The 18,934-nt window shown below is 37.7% G+C and overlaps 2 protein-coding genes and 1 long non-coding RNA gene across 3 annotated transcripts in view; 2 read left to right on the top strand and 1 right to left on the bottom strand.

Moving 5' to 3' along the window:
• Nucleotides 1-260: 260 nt before the first annotated feature.
• cir1 (corepressor interacting with RBPJ, CIR1) lies at nucleotides 261-10,932 on the top strand. The gene is made up of 10 exons (XM_051906267.1): nucleotides 261-465; nucleotides 764-858; nucleotides 977-1,050; nucleotides 1,287-1,300; nucleotides 2,190-2,242; nucleotides 2,323-2,371; nucleotides 2,492-2,609; nucleotides 5,703-5,809; nucleotides 6,111-6,196; nucleotides 9,032-10,932. Exons 1-10 carry the CDS (start codon nucleotides 394-396, stop codon nucleotides 9,663-9,665), a joined length of 1,302 nt encoding a protein of 433 aa, XP_051762227.1. The 5' UTR covers nucleotides 261-393; the 3' UTR covers nucleotides 9,666-10,932.
• Nucleotides 9,798-15,815, bottom strand: sp9 (sp9 transcription factor). The gene is made up of 2 exons (XM_051906266.1): nucleotides 15,656-15,815; nucleotides 9,798-15,063 (listed from the first exon to the last, which is right to left on the bottom strand). The coding sequence occupies exons 1-2, from the start codon at nucleotides 15,674-15,676 to the stop codon at nucleotides 13,765-13,767; spliced, it is 1,320 nt and encodes a 439-aa protein (XP_051762226.1). The 5' UTR covers nucleotides 15,677-15,815; the 3' UTR covers nucleotides 9,798-13,764.
• Nucleotides 15,816-15,889: 74 nt separating this feature from the next.
• Nucleotides 15,890-18,934, top strand: part of LOC127518964 (uncharacterized) — a 38,852-nt gene continuing 35,807 nt past the window's right edge. The window contains exons 1-2 of the long non-coding RNA XR_007931695.1: nucleotides 15,890-16,052; nucleotides 16,443-16,505. This is a non-coding gene — a long non-coding RNA (uncharacterized LOC127518964). The remainder of the gene's footprint in view (nucleotides 16,053-16,442; nucleotides 16,506-18,934) is intronic.

The raw sequence follows: 18,934 nt of genomic DNA, 5'->3' as shown, positions 1-18,934 counted from the left end.
TTACAAATAAAGGCCATTAGAATAAACCTTAAAAAAATAAAAATAAATAGAATAAAATAAAATAAGATAAATGAAATAAAAAAGATTAAAAAATAAACACAAAAAGGTAAATAAAAACATAAAAATGTTTACAAATATTAACACACTTTACAGCTTTCTTTTTAAACTATAAATTGTTTTAGGTATTGTTGAACTTATAGATTTCTTTCAATTTATGTATACGAAATTTAGTTAATAAAAGTAGCAGCTTAATTAAATATTATGAAAAAACCCGGAAGTGCTGTTTTGATTGCGTCATAAAGAAGCGCCGCTGCTGGTGTTTTGGTGTTGTTCGGCGGAAAACGATAACATCGGGTTTTAATAACATTTTGGTCGTTACGCTGAGGGTCAACGATGGGGAAATCTTTTGCTAATTTCATGTGCAAGAAAGATTTTCATCCTGCTTCAAAATCCAACATAAAGAAGGTAAGCGGGAGGTTTTCGCTAGCAAGCAAGTATTGCTCTGGTGTCATCATTAGTTCAGATCTTCTTTATATATATATATATATATATATATATCACGGCATTTTGGTTATTTGTGAATATGCACATGTATTTATTAACAAACACATTATATGGTTGTTAAGTTGTTATTCGTTCGGTTAGCTCGGTTAAACATATAGAAAGCAGAGTCTGGTGTCAGATGTTTCCAGAGGAAGTTTGAATGTTGAGAGACAAACTGGTGTTTCTGATGTGTTAAACTCTTCATCACTTTGATTCTCAGGTATGGATCGCAGAGCAAAAATTAACCTTCGAGAAGAAGCAGCAGGAGGAATTGATGCAGGCTTACCTGAAGGAGCAGGACACGTACAACAACAGGTCAGAGAAGTCCTCTCAATCTCTCAGACCCACAGTCACGTGTGCTGCTGATGTTGTGGAGATAATCGGGCATTTACCTGTAAATTGAAATGGTCCTGTTGGTTGTTTTGTATTCCAGACTGTTGATGGGAGATGATCGTGTGAAAAATGGCCTTAATTTTATGTATGAAGCACCTCCTGGAGCATCTAAAGGTTAGAAACTTTTTCACCACATTGTTAAAAAAAAATCTGTAGAATTAGTCATTAAAACAATGTAACTGATCATTTGCTTGCAAATCATGACTAAACCTAATGACATACAAGATCTTTATGCAGTCAAAATTGTTAGAAAATCAAGAAACTGAAAAAAAAAAAAAGTTAAACTAAAGTGTAAATATTTACTTGTTTTTTTTTTTCTTTTTCTTTCTATCATCACCAACTTCCTGCAGAGGAGACTAAAGAGGTAAAGTTATTTTACATGTTAAAGTTTTAATTGAGGCATTTTTCCTCCAAGTATGAGTTTAATATTCTCCTATATCATACCATATGAAAAGCCTGATGTAGAGCTGCGCGATTAATTGTTAAAACATCGAGATCTTATTCCTAAATGACAGCAATTCACCTGTGTCTATTAAATCTTTGAGAAGTATGATCACACTGATTCAAATCTGCATTGGCGCTGCCGCTGAGCCAGAGAGAGCAGTTGTGTAGTTAAAAGTTTATAGTTCGGATATAAACACTGATGGCTATGGTAGTGATCAGAATAGAGTAAATCACCTCTTTATTTGAAGCTATAAATAAAGATTTGTATCAGTTACATTGTTACACCAGTAGGTGGCGACAAGTGACTGTTAAAAATGTTTGTCATTGAATCATTAATTCAAGAGATTCGTTCAAAAACGCTGATTCATCCAGTAATGAAACAAGTGAAGTATTTATGAGTGAGTCATTGAATCATTCACTCAAACCGGTTAAAAATAAAAGAATCCTAATTAATTTTTTTTTTTTTTAAATAGACTGCAGCAGTTAACATGATGTCTGAACCTCTAGTAAATTACATGTTATTTTTTTAGTTGATAATTTAGAATCATGGGAGAATCGTGATCTCTATTTGAAACCAAAAATTGTGATTCTCAGTTTACCCAGAATCGTGCAGCTCTAGCCTGACGTATCAAATATGATACTCAACCGAGTTTTTGTCTAAATGTTCAATAAACTGTTCCATTTCAAAAATTAGATTTTTCTGACTATTATTTCATATGTCAGGCTTTAGAAGGATAAGAAGGCATATTCTAGAGGCATCTGATCTGATAGTTTCAGCTCATGTCACCTCATGCTTTTTTGATCTTTAGGGAGGAGAGTCTGAGTACAAGTTTGAGTGGCAGAAAGTAGCTCCTCGTGAAAAGTAAGTTCACTAGTTGATGAGTGATGCTTGATCTCAAATTTGCACTTTTATGCATTTCTTACTGATATTTTACTCATCAGGTATGCAAAGGATGACATGAATATTCGAGATCAGCCTTTTGGCATTCAGGTGATGTTTAATTTTGTGGTCTACACCTTCATAAATGTATGTTATTGCTGATCCACAAATGTCTAAATGCAGTGAACATGCGGACACTGTGCTTGTTTTCTTGTTCTTGAATTGTTTTAGGTGCGTAATGTGCGCTGCATTAAGTGTCATAAATGGGGTCATGTGAACACGGATCGTGAGTGTCCTCTCTTTGGTCTGTCGGGGATCAACGCCAGCTCTATGGCCAGTGATGAAGCAGGTATACTGCTCTTTCCTTATATTCTGTATGATCAGGGTGAGAAAGGCTCGTCTACAAGTCCATGTATCAGAATGGTAATGTGTTCTATGTATCGATCTCTACAACGTTAATTAATATGATTAGCCTTTGGCTTGACTGCGTTATCAAACAGCTAATAATGTGTTGCTAGTGTTACACAAACCATGTTCTCGTTCGGCATCTCAGAATCAGACAGCTGCCTTCTAACAATCAGTATCTTTAGAAACACTCTGAGCAACATAAAAAGTCAGTGGAGAAAAGCCCCGCCCACATGCTGATGGTTTCAAACCGTGTTTTTAAGACGGTCTTTGGTACATTGCAGATTTAAAGGGATAGTTCACCCAAAAATTAAAATTAACCCATAATTTACTCACCCTCAAGCCATCCTAGGTGTATATGACTTTCTTCTTTCAGTCAAACACAATCAGAGTTAATATCCTGGCTCTTCTAAGCTTTATAATGGCAGTGAATGGTACCCTAGATTTTGAAGCCCGAAAATATGCATCCATCCATCATAAAAGTAATCTATACGGCTCCAGGGGGTTAATAAAGGCCTTCTGAAGTTAAGTGATGTGTTTTTGTAAGAAAAATATCCATATTTATAACTCTTATAAACTAATCATTAGCTTCTGGTAACGGTAAAGGAGAAAATACTGTTGACTGATGAATTTGCAGATGGTTTGTCTTAAAGCAGGGGTCTTCAACCCTGCTCCTCGAGGTCTACCATCCTACAGATTCCAGCTCCAACCCTAATCACACACCTGAACCAGCTGGTGTTCAAGGTATAACCAGTAAGTGTGTTAGAGCAGGATGGGAACTGAAGTGTGCAGGAAGGTGGCCCTCCAGGAGCAGGGTTAAAGCATATTAAAAACCGCACATAGACATATAAACAACATTAAAACCTTGATTTTCACCACAGGGCGACTTTAATGCAGGTTTTATCTGCCTGTTATTAGAGCTGATATACACTTTCACAACTGTAGGTGGCGACAATGTCTAATAAAACACCAAGAATTTCTGTAAAACCTGGACAAAGCTCCTTGACCTTCCCTTTTGAATACAGCTGTTTTTGAGCAAGTCACCTGAATTATAAAGGCCATGTGCTCATTCCCTTTGGCACCACATGAAAATGATGTCAGAACACACACCACCCCAAACCCTAGTTACTAGTAGACAAACATAAATAAAAGTGCCTTTAAGATTTTAGATTATCTACTCTAATCTAATAAATTATTTGTGATTATATGATACTAGTAAAGAATGTTTATTTTTAAGTATGCTAACCTGAAAATTTTCATTTTGTTGGAAGTAGATCAATATAGTGATGGCTGTGGAAGCTTGTTTCCGCCATGAAATAAAAAAAATATAAAAAAAATAAAAAATAATAAAAAAAAATAAAAAATAAAAAGTAATTTTGACTATTTATTTCACAATTCTGAGTTTCTTGCGAGTTATAAAGTCAGAACTGTAAGAAAATTATTTTTCTCAGAATTTTTTTTTATTCAGAAATTTTATTTTATTATTAGAATTTTTTTTTATACTTTATAACTCACAATTTTGACTTTTTTTTCTCTCAATTGTGAGTTATAAAGAATTGTAAGAAAAATATTTTCTCGGACTGACTTTATAACTGACTTTTTTTCTCCGAATTGTGACGCATAAACTCACAAGTGTGAAGAAAAAGTCACAATTAACTTATTTATTATTTATTCAGTGGCTGAAACAAGCTTCCACAGATAGCAAATTCATTTCTTTTGAAGGATAAAAAATATGATGGAATATTTCATATACAAACTACTTGAATTATCTAGTTATTATCTGTATTATCAGTAACACTTTACAATAAGGTTTCATTAGTTAACATTAGTTAACTACTTTAGTTAACATGAACTAAGAATGAAACATGTATTTTTCATACAGCATTTATTAATCTTTGTTTATTGTTAATTTCAACATATACGAATACATTATTAGAATCTAGTTGTAATTGTTAACATTAGTTAATGTACTGAAGTAACATGAACAAACAATGAACTGCTGTATTTTTTTGTTAACTAACATTAACAAAGATGAAAAAATACAGTAACAGATGTATTGCTCATGGTTAGTTCATGTTAGTTAATACATTAACTTATGTTAACAAATAAACCTTATTGTTAAGTATTATATTATCCGTATTATCTGAATCCAATTTCAGAATAAAATCCCCATTAAAAGGATATAAAAAATAAAAATTCTGTCATTTGCTCATCCTCATGTCATTCAAAACCTGTATGACTTTTTTGGTAACACTTTAGTTTAGGGTCCAATTCTCACTATGAACTAGTTGCTTATTATCATGCATATTACTAGAATATTAACTGTTTATTAGTACTTATAAAGCACATATTAATGCTTTATTCTGCATGATCATATTCTACATCCCGTAATCCTACACAATACCTAAACTTAACAACTACCTTACTAAATATTAATAAGCAGTAAATTAAGAGTTTAGTGAGGCAAAAGTCGTAGTTAATAGTGAGAATTGGACCCTAAACTAAAGTTTGACCCTTTTTTCTTCTGTGGAACACAAAAGAAGATATTTTGAAGAATATTGGGAACAAAACAACATTGCTGAGCCTGTTGTATGAACAAATAGTTTTGGAACGACATGGTGTGAAAATAATAATCACAGAAAGTTGACTTTTGTGGTGGAGTATCCACTGAACTTGGAGTTGGTAGAGGTAGTTTTGTGTATTGTGATACTTCTCTCTGAGTTTGTGTTATTCAAGTTGATCAATGTGGTATGTCTCCTGAGAGCTGCTGACAGTGTGTGGCACTACAGTAATATGTATGTAGCTGCAGAGCGGAGATAGATCCTACTCATGTGTTGGTGGAAAAATGTTATTATTTGGTGTTTTGATTGGATGAAACCTCTGCTTCGGCAGAATTATACTGTACGCCTCACCCAGCTGGGAGATAAGGGAGTTGATTTGCTGTGTCTTTGTGTTAACAAAGCCGGTAGTGTACGTCTCTCAGAGGGGGGGCCTGATCACACATTATTTGTTCTGAAAGACTGATTTGTCCTAACAGGTCCGTCGATGCACCCCTCCGAGTTAATGGCAGAGATGCGAAACAGTGGCTTTGCGCTGAAGAAATGTGTCCTTGGGAGGGACACGACCATGAGTGATCCAGCACAGGTAATCTCCTGGACCCTGCCCAAATATGACCCATGATATTCATGTCTGGAGCTCAGTGTGTGATTGCAGAAAAACGTCCAATTATTGAACAGGCGGCTCACAAGCGATTCCCGCCGGTTGAAGGGTTAGACTGGAACTGATGAGACCAACAACTACAATTACAAGACTATAGAGACATGCTGGATTTCACACTGGTTCTGCACAAAAGTGCCTTTCTGATTGGGCTCTTGTATATGTATGGTCAGTGTGTGTGTGTGTGTGTGTGTGTGTGTGTTTGCTAATATGTGTTTTTGTGCTTCAGGAGTTTGTGGCTAGCGAGGAAGAAGACGACCCTGAGGTGGAGTTCCTGAAATCTCTGTCTACCAAACAGAAACAGAAACTGCTTAGGTTTGATTATTTATTACACTTACACAACCACATATCTTCATAATAATGTAATAATTGATCATCTAATTACTATTAATATAAATTGTTATAAATAAAATATAATATTATAATATAATTCATATTATAATTTTAATGTTAGTTACATTATCAATATCATTTTTTTTATCTAAAATATTAAGTAGAATATCTAACATTTGAATTATTTATAATTATTTCAGTTTAATTAGCTGTTTAATGTGAGTAGTGACTTCATCAGCCTCTGCCTTCTGCATTACAATAATAATAATACAAAAAAAAATTAAAAAAAATAATCTATATATTGCCAAAGGTATTGGGACACCCCTCCAAATCATTGAATTCAGGTGTTCCAGTCACTTCCATGGCCACAGGTGTATAAAATCAAGCACCTAGGCATGCAGACTGCTTCTACAAACATTTATGAAAGAATGGGTCGCTCTCAGGAGCTCAGTGAATTCAAGCATGGTACCGTGATAGGTTGCCACCTGTGCAATAAGTCCATTTGTGAAATTTCCTCACTACTAAATATTCCATGGTCAACTGTTAGTGGTATCATAACAAAGTGGAAGCAACTGGGAACAACAGCAACTCAGCCACGAAGTGGTAGGCCACGTAAAATCACAGAGTGTGGTCAGCGCATGCTGAGGCGCACAGTGCGCAGAAGTCACCAACTTTCTGCAGAGTCAATAGCTGCAGACCTCCAAACTTCATGTGGCCTTCAGATTAGCTCAAGAACAGTGTGTAGAGAGCTTCATGGAATGGGTTTCCATGGCCGAGCAGCTGCATCCAAGCCTTACATCACCAAATGCAATGCAAAGCGTCAGATGCAGTGGTGTAAAGCACGCCGCCACTGGACTCTAGAGCCCCTTATTTGAAAGAAACTCTTAATCAGCATACCAAGACATTTTGAACAATTTCATGCTCCCAACTTTGTGGGAACAGTTTGGGGATGGCCCCTTCCTGTTCCAACATGACTCCGCACCAGTGCACAAAGCAAGGTCCATAAAGACATGGAGGAGTGAGTTTGGTGTGGAGGAACTTGACTGGCCTGCACAAACCTCAAACCGATAGACACCTTTGGGATGAATTAGAGCGGAGACTGTGAGCCAGGCCTTCTCGCCAACATCACTGCCTGACCTCACAAATGCGCTTCTAGAAGAATCTTCAAAAATTCCCATAAACACACTCCTAAACCTTGTGGAAAGCCTTCCCAGAAGAGTTGAGGCTGTTATAGCTGCAAACTTTTGGCAATATACTGTGTATATATGTGTGTGTGTGTGTGTGTATATAGATAGATAGATAGATAGATAGATGGGTGTATATATTTACAGAGTCGGTGCTGTGTAGATTACTTACAAATAGCCTGTTACTGATTCCATTACATGACAAAAATTGTTGTTAGTAATGTAATCCATTACATTACACATTTAAGGTAATATAATCCGACTACTTTTGGATTACTTTTAGATTACTTTTGACCTAACTCATTTATCACATTGATTTGAATAGGATAATCTTGTACCATATTGATATAAAAATACAAAGAGAAAGAAAATACATTCCATTCTTTGTTATTAACAACATAAAGTGCATTAAATATTACATTACGTTGGTGTTTCCCAGACTGGGGTCTGTTTAATAAAAAGCTATTAAGCAATTAAATCAGAAAAATGTAAAATTAAACAATTATTTTTAAAATAAAAACAATCAAAATTAAACACTTAACTAAAAAAAAAAAAAAATGATTTGTTTACCACGCATTTCATGTGACCATTAGCTGATTTCAAGTAAATATATTATGACAAAAAAGTTGGGGAATCCCTGCATTGCATGTAAATATGAAAGAGTGTGAATTTTAATGTGTTTTAAAGACAAAAGCCTTCCAGAGACAGTAATACATGGTTAAATGACTAACTGATATATAATTCAAATAATAATGAATGTGTTCATCAGGAGTTGATTAGATATGTAATGTTGAGAAAAAAATTGTTAAAAGTGAAGTGATTTCTGTAAGTCCAATGATCAAACTAGTGCAATTCCACAACCCTGGAAGAGCTTCTTAATATATGTAAGCAGTAGGCTTTTTTAGAAAGGAAAATCTGAAAGATAAAAAAGTAGTAGTAGGGAGAATTAATGAATGAGAATAACATGTAATCAATAAAAAACAAAAAACTGTAGTCTGATTATGAGTATTTTAAAATGTTATAATATGTAATTACATGTAGGCTACATAATTTTTTGAATCTGATTACGTAATTCAGATTACATGTAATCAGTTACTACCCAGCACTGTGTACAGTATGGGTCAGTAATATGCTTTAATGTTTTTGAAAGACATTACTTCTGCTCACCAAGGCTGCATATATTTGATCAAAACATACAGAAAAAATGATATATTTTTGCAATTTAAAATAAACCATTTTCAATATGAATAAATGTTAAAATGTATTTTATTCCTGTGATCAAAGCTGAATTTTCAGCATCATTACTCCAGTCTTCAGTGTCACATGATCCTTCAGAAATCATTCTAATATGATGATTTGATGCTCAAGAAACATTTCTGATTATTATCAATGTTGTGGAAACCATTATACTTTTCTCAGGATTCTTCGACAAATAAAAGTTCAAAAGAACAGCATTTATATAAAATATATATCTTTTATAACATTATAAATGTCTTCACTGTCACTTTTAGTCAATTTATTATGTCATTGCTGAATAAAAGTATTAATTTCTTTAAAAAAAAAAAAAAAAAAAAGTACTGCCCCCAAACATTTTGAATTATAATTACAACTCTCATCCCCTTCTTCCTTTTAGAAAACTTGACCGTCTTGAAAAGAAAAAGGAGAAGAAGAAGAAGAGCAAAAAGGAGAAAAAGAAGAGCAAAAAGAAGCAGAAAAAGAAGCAAGCGAAGAGTGAGAGTTCATCCAGCAGCTCCTCAGACAGCAGTGACAGCAGCAGCGACTCTGACGATGACAAACACTCCGGAAAGAAAGCCAAGAAGAAGAGGAAGAGAAGGAGGGACTCCTCCAGCGACAGCAGCTCTGAGCAGGGCAAAGAACGCGCCCACAGTCTGGACTCCAAACACACACATCCCAAACACAGTAGAGAAGAGGCAGAGAGCAAGGACAGCAGAGAGAGATGGAGGGAGGACAAAGAGAGAGGTAAAGATAAACACAGGAGCAGGAGTAGGGAGAGGAGGAGAGAAAGAAGCAGGAGCAGAAGCCCTCAGCGAAGGAGAGATGAGAAAGAAAGAGGTAAGGAGAGGCGCAGGAGCACGAGCAGGGAGAAAAGAGACCGGAGTAGAGAACAGAGGGAAAGAAGCAGAAGTCGGGACCGAGAGAGAAACTGTGATAGAAATGTCAAAAGGAGGAGTGTCAGTCGGGAACGAGGGAGGGGCTCAGAAAAACACGGCAGAAGTGATGGCAGAGATGCAGAGAGGAAGAAATGAGTAGTCCATCTGACACCATCATTACTTTGTCTTTAATCTCAGATTAAAGGATTCATTCAAAGGAAACTTCTTACATCATTTACTCCCCCTCATATCATTCCAAACCCTGACCATTTATAAATACCCTAGCCGTTCTTTTTTTTTTTTTTTTTTGTATATTATACCTTAATAGCTCCAAAATGACAAAGCAGCACCTTAAAGGGATAGTTCACCAAAAAATGAAAAGTTTGTCATCATTTACTCACCCTCATGTTGTTCCAAACCCATATGAGTTTCTTTCTTCTGTTGAACACAAAAGAAGATATTTTGAAGAAAGTTGGTAATCAAACAGTTGATGTAGCCATTGATTTCCATAGTAGGAAGAAAAAAAATACTATGTCTACCATCAACTGTCTGGTTAACAACATTCTTCAAAATATCTTCTTCTGTGTTCAGCAGAAGAAAGAAACTCATACAGGTTTGGAACAACTTGAGGGTGAGTAAATGATGACAGAATTTTCATTGTTGGGTGAACTATCCCTTTAATAGAGGTCCATGTGGCTCTTGTGCTGTATTACACATCTTTTAAAGTTATTTTTTGTGTGACAGAAAAGTGAAATTCAAGTCATTATTTTTGTAAACATTCCCTTTTAGTTGAAGTTCTCTTGGTCACCTGAGAACCAATGACACTTGGTCATATTTGGTATCAAGAGCTTTAGCGAAGGGCAGGATTTTTTAGTGAGAGATGACTTTAAAGTTAGTCTGTCACAAAGTTATGACATTCAGAGGACTATAGTGCTTTTATTCTTTTTTCATTTTCGTAACTTGATAGACGTCACTGAACTGCTGTTGTAACGAAATGAGATGTTTAAATATAGATATATTTTTAATTTCCTTTTCTGTTTGAGTCTTTAGAGTTTGGACCGACATGAGGGGTACTAAATGATGACAGAATCTCAAATGTTTTGGGTAAATTGTTTGCTTTCCCAATGGTTTTCCATTGACGGGCAGCACTGGGGATTTCTCCAGAAGAGGGCGCCATGAGAATGTAGAAACTGAACCTGTTATAGACCTAGAATTAAAAGGACGTTTGACTCATTCTTTCAATTCTTTCAGTGTTTTCAATATGTTTGCTGTAGTCCTGCTTCTACACATGTTCTCTTTTCTCTAAGCTTTAGCCCTCCTCAAATGTAATGTTTGTTTGACTCCTTGAAGGGGTGTATATTCCACACATAATACCTTGAATGATTTGTTTTGCAGTTTGTTCATTAAACTATGATTTATGGTTTTTGTAGCTCCTTCTTTATCTTAAATCCGTTTGTAAAGATACAGGTGTTATGAATGTCTTACACAACTTGATACCAGTTACAACTCTTCAACCTCATAGAACACTGAAATTAGTTAGTTAAAAGGGATTTGTAGTTTTCCACTTATTGTGGACTTCTGTTTTGGTAGTTGTGATTGTTATAAATTCAGGATTACTTATTTATTATTTTTATTGTGTTTGGCTACAAAACGAATTAGCCATGTTTAACGACTCTCAAATTGGCAACTGATAGTTAAATATAACCGAATACAAAATCCAACGCTTCTATTCCTCATGTAGAAGTGGTGGCGTTCAAAACTGAAAATACATGAGAAAACTGGCATCTAAAATTTACAGTGTTACATTACTTTATACACGTATGACCAACATGATTTTTAATGCCTGAAATACATCACATTAATCGAGCACATAGTCATTAACCAACTCGCGCGAAATAACAAACCCTCACTTCATCAAGTGTGGCTCTGAGGTATCAAAATTCGATTCAATTGCAATTAAATTATTTTTTATTAAGGGAATATAAACACTGACTACTTTAGTTTCTGCTTTTCACTGGAAAACATGTGAACACTAAATGTGACAGTAAAACATTAGCATTCGCTAAAGTGAATCATTGATATATAATAATTTATAATCATTTAATTTGTAAACATGATCTGCGCTTGATGGACATTTTTCTAACCAAAAGGGAGATGAAAGAGGAGGTTGCGCGGGAAACTCGCATCACCGTCACGGCTGAGTTTCCCGCGCTGCGGCCGGAGCGGCGCTCCTCTTTGATCACTCTTTTATTACCGCGCGCAAACAAAGCTGACTTCTGCCTCGCGCGCAGTCAGAGGGCATTCCAGAAAAACGCGAACAAAAGGCCGTGAGTGACAGCGCTACTGTCCGCAACCCCAGGCGCATCATTCCCTTCCAAAAGACTGAAAAGCACTTAGATCTTGTCCATGTATAAGCTCCCGTTTGTAAACCTTAATAGAACCATATAATTGTAAAGCGTGCTCGTGAATACCTTCACGCCCAAATAGCGCTCATTTCCGTAACACAAATTTTGAATTGTGTGCAATAAAATCGTCGCATCCTACATTAACTTTTAAAAGACTGAGAATTGTGTTCTGCACGCCGGAGAAAACATCGCCTAAATTGTTGTAAGACGGAAATTGCATTTTTGTTGTATTTATCTAGCTATTTTTAAACCCTAGATATTTGACCACAGTTTAATGATTTAGCTATAAACTATCCATATTTTTTTTATTCGTTATTTGCAAAATGTTATCAGTTTTTCATGAGGTCATTAAATGATAATGGACCATTTTCTATTTGTGTATTTTTTTTTTTTTTTCCTGAATAGGCTACTGCGGCAACCAGCACACAAAAGGAAATGAAAATAATTTTAGTCTATTGCCTTCTGGTCAATTTACCTTGTAGCACAGAAAGCGTTTGCAGTTCCCTAACGAGTTCCCAGGCAGGGCTCGAGCTGTAATTATTCCGCCGGGTTTTGTGGGATCGGACGCTGCACTGGATAAACACAAAGAAGTCAGAGAGCATCCTTGAACCTTTTCAGTACAGGGCCACTGATATTCAAATAACAGCCAGAGACCATTTGACTGCGAGAGCATTTTAAATTCAACATTTGCATAAGGCCTCTCCCAATTTCCCCTTTCAAAAGTGGCATCCAGAAAAGGCAAGAAAAAAAAAAAGAAAGAAAGAAGGGGGGAAAACTGTTCTCATAACACCAAATCAAGTGTAGCGTTTTATAAAAGCTAAACGATGCTTTATGCCTTCAGCCCTCTCTCGGATGGACATTTTCCGTTTGACATGCAAATTTAAGCAGTTAATTTGAGCAATTCAAATAAATATTCAGAGGCCCTTTGTCACTGAATCCCCTCGGAAAATGTGCGATAAAGAGCTGCTGAACAAATGATGTCTCGGAGAGTAATTAGATATTTGATAAGACACGAATCCCTAATCGCCAATACAAGACACATGGGGCTGCGATGTGCTCCAAGTCATAATTAATACTATTTAACAAGATTTTCATTTGGACAAAAATGCCTTTCCGGGGCATTAACTATTGATTTACCCCAATGGGAAAAAATACCGATGTTTAGTCTGCATTATTATTATTATTATTATTTTTTTTTTTTTTACCCCAAAATGTAAATATATATTCGTAATAATTATGCGCATTTGGCTTTGAGCGATTGTATAGCCTCAGTTGGATTCAGATAATTTTGATGAAAACATTTGCATCAGACAACCCAAGCTTTAGATTTTAAATCCCTTTAATTACAAAATGAAAGCCTTATAAGCGTGACTTTATACAATTAAACATTTATATATTTTTTAGCAAGGTAAAGGAAAGGTTAAATGAATTTTAAATAGCTGTGTAACATACATACTGACATCCACAAAGTGCGTCGAAAGGAAAGAAAATTCCCTGAATTTCAGGATCCACCACAAAACAATCATAAGTAACATTTACAGGGAAAAATAACATGTTATTTTTGTGGATATATGTACACAATTAGCTCAACCGGCGGCCGTGGTTATTTAGTTCCCTCTTTTGCCCACTCATTCCACATCAAATGTCCGCCGTTAAAACACTGAGCCTTGACAAGACTTTATCGTCCGGAAAGCTGAGGCGTTCGTCTGTGCGGAGCAGAAATAGCCAGTGTCGCACTGAATTTGCGTTTTCCAATGCAGTGTCTCGATCGCTTTTCTGAGAAATGGAGAGTTTGTCACATACTCCAGACCCGTTTCCTTTTTTCTCGATTCGCCTAGGAGGAAAATGCCTCAGGACTCGTGGTGTGGAGACTGGTCTTTGACCGTGACCCGCGGGTTTACACCCTCTAAAATCAGTTCGGGGGACTCAGACCTGGGGGTCTCCAGGTTGCTGGTGTCGGTGTCGCTATCGCTGCCCTTTTTGCCTCCACCTCCAGCGGTGTGTGTTTTGATGTGTTTGCTCAAGTGGTCGCTCCGCATGAAGCGCTTGTTGCACACCGGGCAAGCAAATCGCTTCTCGCCCGTGTGAGTGCGCAGGTGCCTCTGGAGCTCGTCTGACCTGGTGAAACGTTTGCCGCAAAAAAGCCAGTTGCACACAAAGGGCCTCTCGCCGGTGTGCCACCTCAGATGCGCTTTGAGGTGAGACGTTTTCCCGTAGACTTTACCGCAGCCCGGGATGTGACAGCTATGAAGTCCTTTCCTCCGTAGGCTGGCGCCCGCAGGCCCGAGCCGCTCCGCCTCCTGGCAGTTCGGGCAGTCGCATGTGGCCCGTCCGGAGTATCTCCTGGACGACCTGGACGAGGTCCCGATGCCCGAGCTGGCGCCGGATATCATAGCGTTTGTGGCCGACGCGTCCGTGTAAGTGGGGATCACAGTTTTGAATCCTTCCTGCGTCAACAGGTGTTGGCTGGTCGACAGGAGGTGGGACGCCGTGGGGCTGATGCCGGTGGAGCTGAACGCCGAGTGCGTGAGGCTGGAGAAGTCCGGATTGTAGCCGCTGAGCTGGGAGTGGATGGCTTGTGGGGTTCCGGAGTGCAGCGAACTTTGCAAAGTGCCGGCCGGGTTTTGAACCTCGAGCCACGAGCCCGGGTTCGTGTGCACGTCCCACCACGTGGACGCGCCGTTGGCCACCTCGCCCGAGATGGTGGAGTGAAAGCCGGACTTGTACCACGATTCATAAGGGTGCGCCATGCCGACCCGCGGATATAGAGTCTCTGCCGAGGAGTGAACTTTGGAAATGAAGGCGGACTGTCCTGACTCCTGCGAGGAAACGCTCGCCGTGTTGGAGAACAAGCTGCTGTATTCGGCGGAGAACGCGGAGGAGGTTGGCGAGGTCGAGGCCAGACAGAAAGCGCTGTTACCCGTGCCGGTGGTGGTCGTTAGTCCGGAGGTGCTTCGGCTTGTGGCGACTGTGAATCCGGGCAGGCTGGAGCCCAAGTTGCAGCTCGACGAGGATCTTTTCCAGGGATGAAATCCGCCTTTGGAAAACGCACTGGAGTCGGGTAGAGTCGTGAGGGGACTGGTGTTGCCAATTTTGTTGCAGGTTGCAGCCAGCATCGCTAAAGGGGTAGTTCCAAACCGCGGCTCTTCCTGTTTGGATGAAAAGTTTGTGCTCTTTACTAGACTATAAAACATAGTTGGGGTGTTTTGAAAATCAGACAAATGTCTAATAAATCCAAAGCACCAAGATTTGGTCGAAAATGAACTACTTCACTTGTGAATATTTCCTACAAGTTTTGAAATAAGTTGTCATGTTTTAAAAAGGTCATTATCAAAGAATTTCACGTTTGCATTATGGCAGTATTGTTATTTTTCAATTAAAGAAAAAGCAATGCACTCTTACAAATGTCGTTGTTATTATTATCATTTTCCCCCAGAAAGAATTCTTTCGCTGAACAGGGTTTTCGAGTTCCCAGAGTTTCATTATCGCCTCTTCAAATCAGCGTTTTGGTTTCAGAATTCTTTAAAGCACTACTACTACTACTAGAAAATTTAGACAATTAAAACGTCATTTTGAAAGTTAAAAAGGTTCTCTTGTGGCATCGTTATTTTTTAGAATGTAGGCTAAATAAAAGTCATTGAAAAGTTTGAAGGCAAGCAAGCAACACTGAATAGTTTTAGCAATAGAAAACTAACAGAACAAAAACACGTCGAATTAAAATATATGTCAATGCTTACTTACCCCAAGTATAGACGTAGCCATATCCAGGGCCTTTCCTAGACAGCTAGTTGAAGAGAACAATGACTCAGTGTTCCAGTGTGACTGAGGGACAGTGCGCTGAAGCTTTACTCTCTCTACTCGAGTTGTATAGTGAGCGCGTGCTTTGAAGTACAGCTGGCTGCAATACTCAGCCAATCTGAGCGCGCGACGAGTCGCCTCTGACCAATGAGCGACGCGACCATGACAGAAATACTAAAGCTGCACGTCAATCAATGACTGGGGTACTGATCCTACTGTCAAGCAATAAGCCATCAGCTATTTTTCATCATTTTTTATATATATATGGCCATCAAGGCGCAGTATCTGCACAGACTATAGCGCTCAGCTCATATTGGTATTTAATAGGCATCCTCCGATGGTAAGCGTCTCATCTTGATTTTATGCATGATATCCTCAAATATCTGTTTCGTGTGTTTGATGTGCAAACGGATATATGCTTAAAATTTACAGGTTCACACGCGTAACCGTTTGCAGCGTCCTCGTTATTATTTTAGTGAAGTGTTTATTTTGTAGGTTTTATTGTGATTTGATGTGCGGATTAAAAACATGATTTTTCTGGTTAGGCTCGTTAGCGTTATTATAAGGTGGCATTACGCAGCCATGTTTTGAGTGGATACGAAGTCATAAGTACTATCATGCAATGTCAGTGGCGCATTCTTTTTTTTTTTTTTTTTTTAATTTATGAATGTTTGATTATGCTGTAAATATATATTCCAAATATTAAAACTATTTCGAACTTTCAAATTAGATCCAGTCACTGAAATGCAAGAATACATCTTGGATGAAGAGGAAGAAGCTGTTCTCACAACAGGTGTGTTAGACTTTTATTGAGTGTGTGTATGTGTGAGAGAGAGAGAAAAAAGAGGGAGGGATATGGGGGGCGCAGGTTAGAGTTTGGGGTGTTAATGCGCGTGTGCGCGCGCTCACCCTCACGCTTCCTTTAAATACCATCAGAACAACACGCGAGCACATGACTCAAAAATCGTTAAAAAAAAAGTGGACTTGTTTTTATATTTAATATAGAAATATTCAATGCAAAGTTCGAACGCCAAATTATATATACTTAAAATAAAACACAATAAATTAAATATAAAATAAATAGGCTATAATACACTTTTTATGGATACAAACCCCTCCCCAGATCATCAATAATTAATAATTCAAATATTTTTCCTTTTTTCCCTCAGTAATTCTTTTTTTTTTTTTTAAATATATAAAGATCAATGCATTATGTGTTGCGCTGCTTGTTAAAACATTTAAGGGTAATGACATAATGTAACAATGGCCTGCTTTGGAGTGAATCGCCTCCTTTTAAAAGTTAAAGCAATTTTCTTGAGAATGGCCCCGCCGAAACGCTGTGCATTACAGTATTCAAAATGACCAAATAATGCTCCATTATAGCGGCTGAACGCTGCCAGTCAGGCTGGATGCAATTTACTCCAAAGCGCTTTCCTTTAAATTCCCTCCTATGGAGAGAGCTGGGGAATATAAAACAATTTATTCAAATCCAAGTGCTGGAGTCTCGAAAATCGCTTGATTTCCGCAATCACTGCAAATTGACGGAGGAACAATTAACACTATTAAACGTCTGTTCAGCATAAACAAATTGGCCTGAGGCTCAGAGAGGTTTAGGTTACAGATTTAGATGTGTATGTATGCGCATGTACTATTGAAATGACAGAAAACCGGGGCATCAAAGCTGTACATTTCTGAACAGTTCGGGTAAAATGTGTGCAATATGATAATTACTACTCTCGCAATTAATATGTTCACTTTGAGCAGTTTCTATTAATTGAGGATTGATTACCCCTGTCAGCAGGTAAATAGTATAAAGATGCATTTTATAATGAAGAGTATACATTAAACAACATATTTTAAATTTTGTATTAATTTGTTAAACCCAAATTTATTTTTAGAAGAAAAAAAATCTGGTCCTTCGTTTACAAATAAGCAAATTAGACGTAAGTTAAACCACGTTTCAATGTTAATGCATGATTTCATAAGTATATTTTTAATTCTGATCATCACAACTAACCGTACCTAAACGATTAGATTTGTATTAAAAGCCACAGTCCGGCTTGTGCGAGCACTTTTCTGTGGTAATTAGGAGCCTATTACAAGTCATTAGATTGATCAATGTACCTTAAACAATGTGAGTGATTTATTTGGTAAGAACAAAACGCTGTGCATCTATTGTCTTGAGCCTGAGTGACGATATACATCCATCACGGCGTTAAACAACACAGGATGAATGATTAATCCGGACCTATTCATTAGAAGGCTCTGGCCCGCTCCAGAAGCCCTGTGTTCGTACAGAGGCAGGGAGAGAGAGGGCTTTTCAGAGGAGAATTTTTGTCGGTTGCCGCTGGGATTAATTTGTCCCCACCCTTAAGAGGAAAAGCGCATTTGTGGATAATTAACTAATCTGGCTCATTTTAAATCCCTCTCTACTACAGGTCCTTCACTTGATCACCCCAAACAGGCTGGGTTCCTCCCTCTAACAATTCAAAGAGAGTCAAAACAAATATTAACTCGCATCTCAGTTGTATCCACTGCAAATAGTGTCCCTTCTCGAGGCACCTTGCAGGTCGGTTTTGTGATTAAATATCTGTATAGTTCCTGTGTTTGCGCACTTCATGATTTTGACAGTAAAACAAACGCTTGTTATGTCCGTTGACAGGTTCAAGCATGTTCAATGAGCTCACCGTGATTCGAGCCTCTGGTTGAGGAATAAGTCTTCATCTGTGTGCACGCAACAGCAGTATAACTGTGTTATTTTTAATAAACCCGCATGACAGGGCACGGGGGTTTTGTGAATGTCTTTACGCTAGTGGCGCAAAACAAAGCGCAGTGAGGAGAGACTCCTTTGTGCTTCCACACTAAAGCAGAACATTTTCCCTCAATTATTTCAGTTTTTGTTAGATTTAGAAAAACGGAAGACACAGATGAAATAAGGATATGAGATAGAGGGGTTTTCAAAATTTAATTTGAAAATGCGTTCATAAAAATAATAAATTCGCTGATATAACACATAAATGACTTTATATTGCTATTGGATATGTGGCCATTGTTTTTAGGCAGACGTGGACGCGCACAGGTCACCATAACAAGTGCCCGGCGCGTAATGTTGCGACATAAACCTGCAATTCATCTCAAAGTCACATTTTACTAGGCTACATGACAGCTCGCTGAAACTACGCAATTAAACCACTAAAAAACAGTCGCGAATTAAAGCAATTG

Source organism: Ctenopharyngodon idella, chromosome 9, assembly GCF_019924925.1.
Source record: "Ctenopharyngodon idella isolate HZGC_01 chromosome 9, HZGC01, whole genome shotgun sequence".
Taxonomy (NCBI): Eukaryota; Metazoa; Chordata; class Actinopteri; order Cypriniformes; family Xenocyprididae; genus Ctenopharyngodon; species Ctenopharyngodon idella.
Note: the sequence above shows the minus strand (reverse complement) of the source record. Positions and strands in the feature narration are given on the sequence as shown.

Bases quoted from the DNA above. Each gene is read 5' to 3' on its own strand.
- cir1 (XM_051906267.1), top strand. From the start codon at position 394: ATGGGGAAATCTTTTGCTAATTTCATGTGCAAGAAAGATTTTCATCCT. The intron at 466-763 runs GTAAGCGGGAGG...TTTGATTCTCAG, and splicing joins CAAAATCCAACATAAAGAAG to GTATGGATCGCAGAGCAAAA. The intron at 2,372-2,491 runs GTGATGTTTAAT...GAATTGTTTTAG, and splicing joins ATCAGCCTTTTGGCATTCAG to GTGCGTAATGTGCGCTGCAT.
- sp9 (XM_051906266.1), bottom strand. From the start codon at position 15,676: ATGGCTACGTCTATACTTGGG. The intron at 15,064-15,655 runs GTAAGTAAGCAT...TCATCCAAACAG, and splicing joins TGGCTACGTCTATACTTGGG to GAAGAGCCGCGGTTTGGAAC.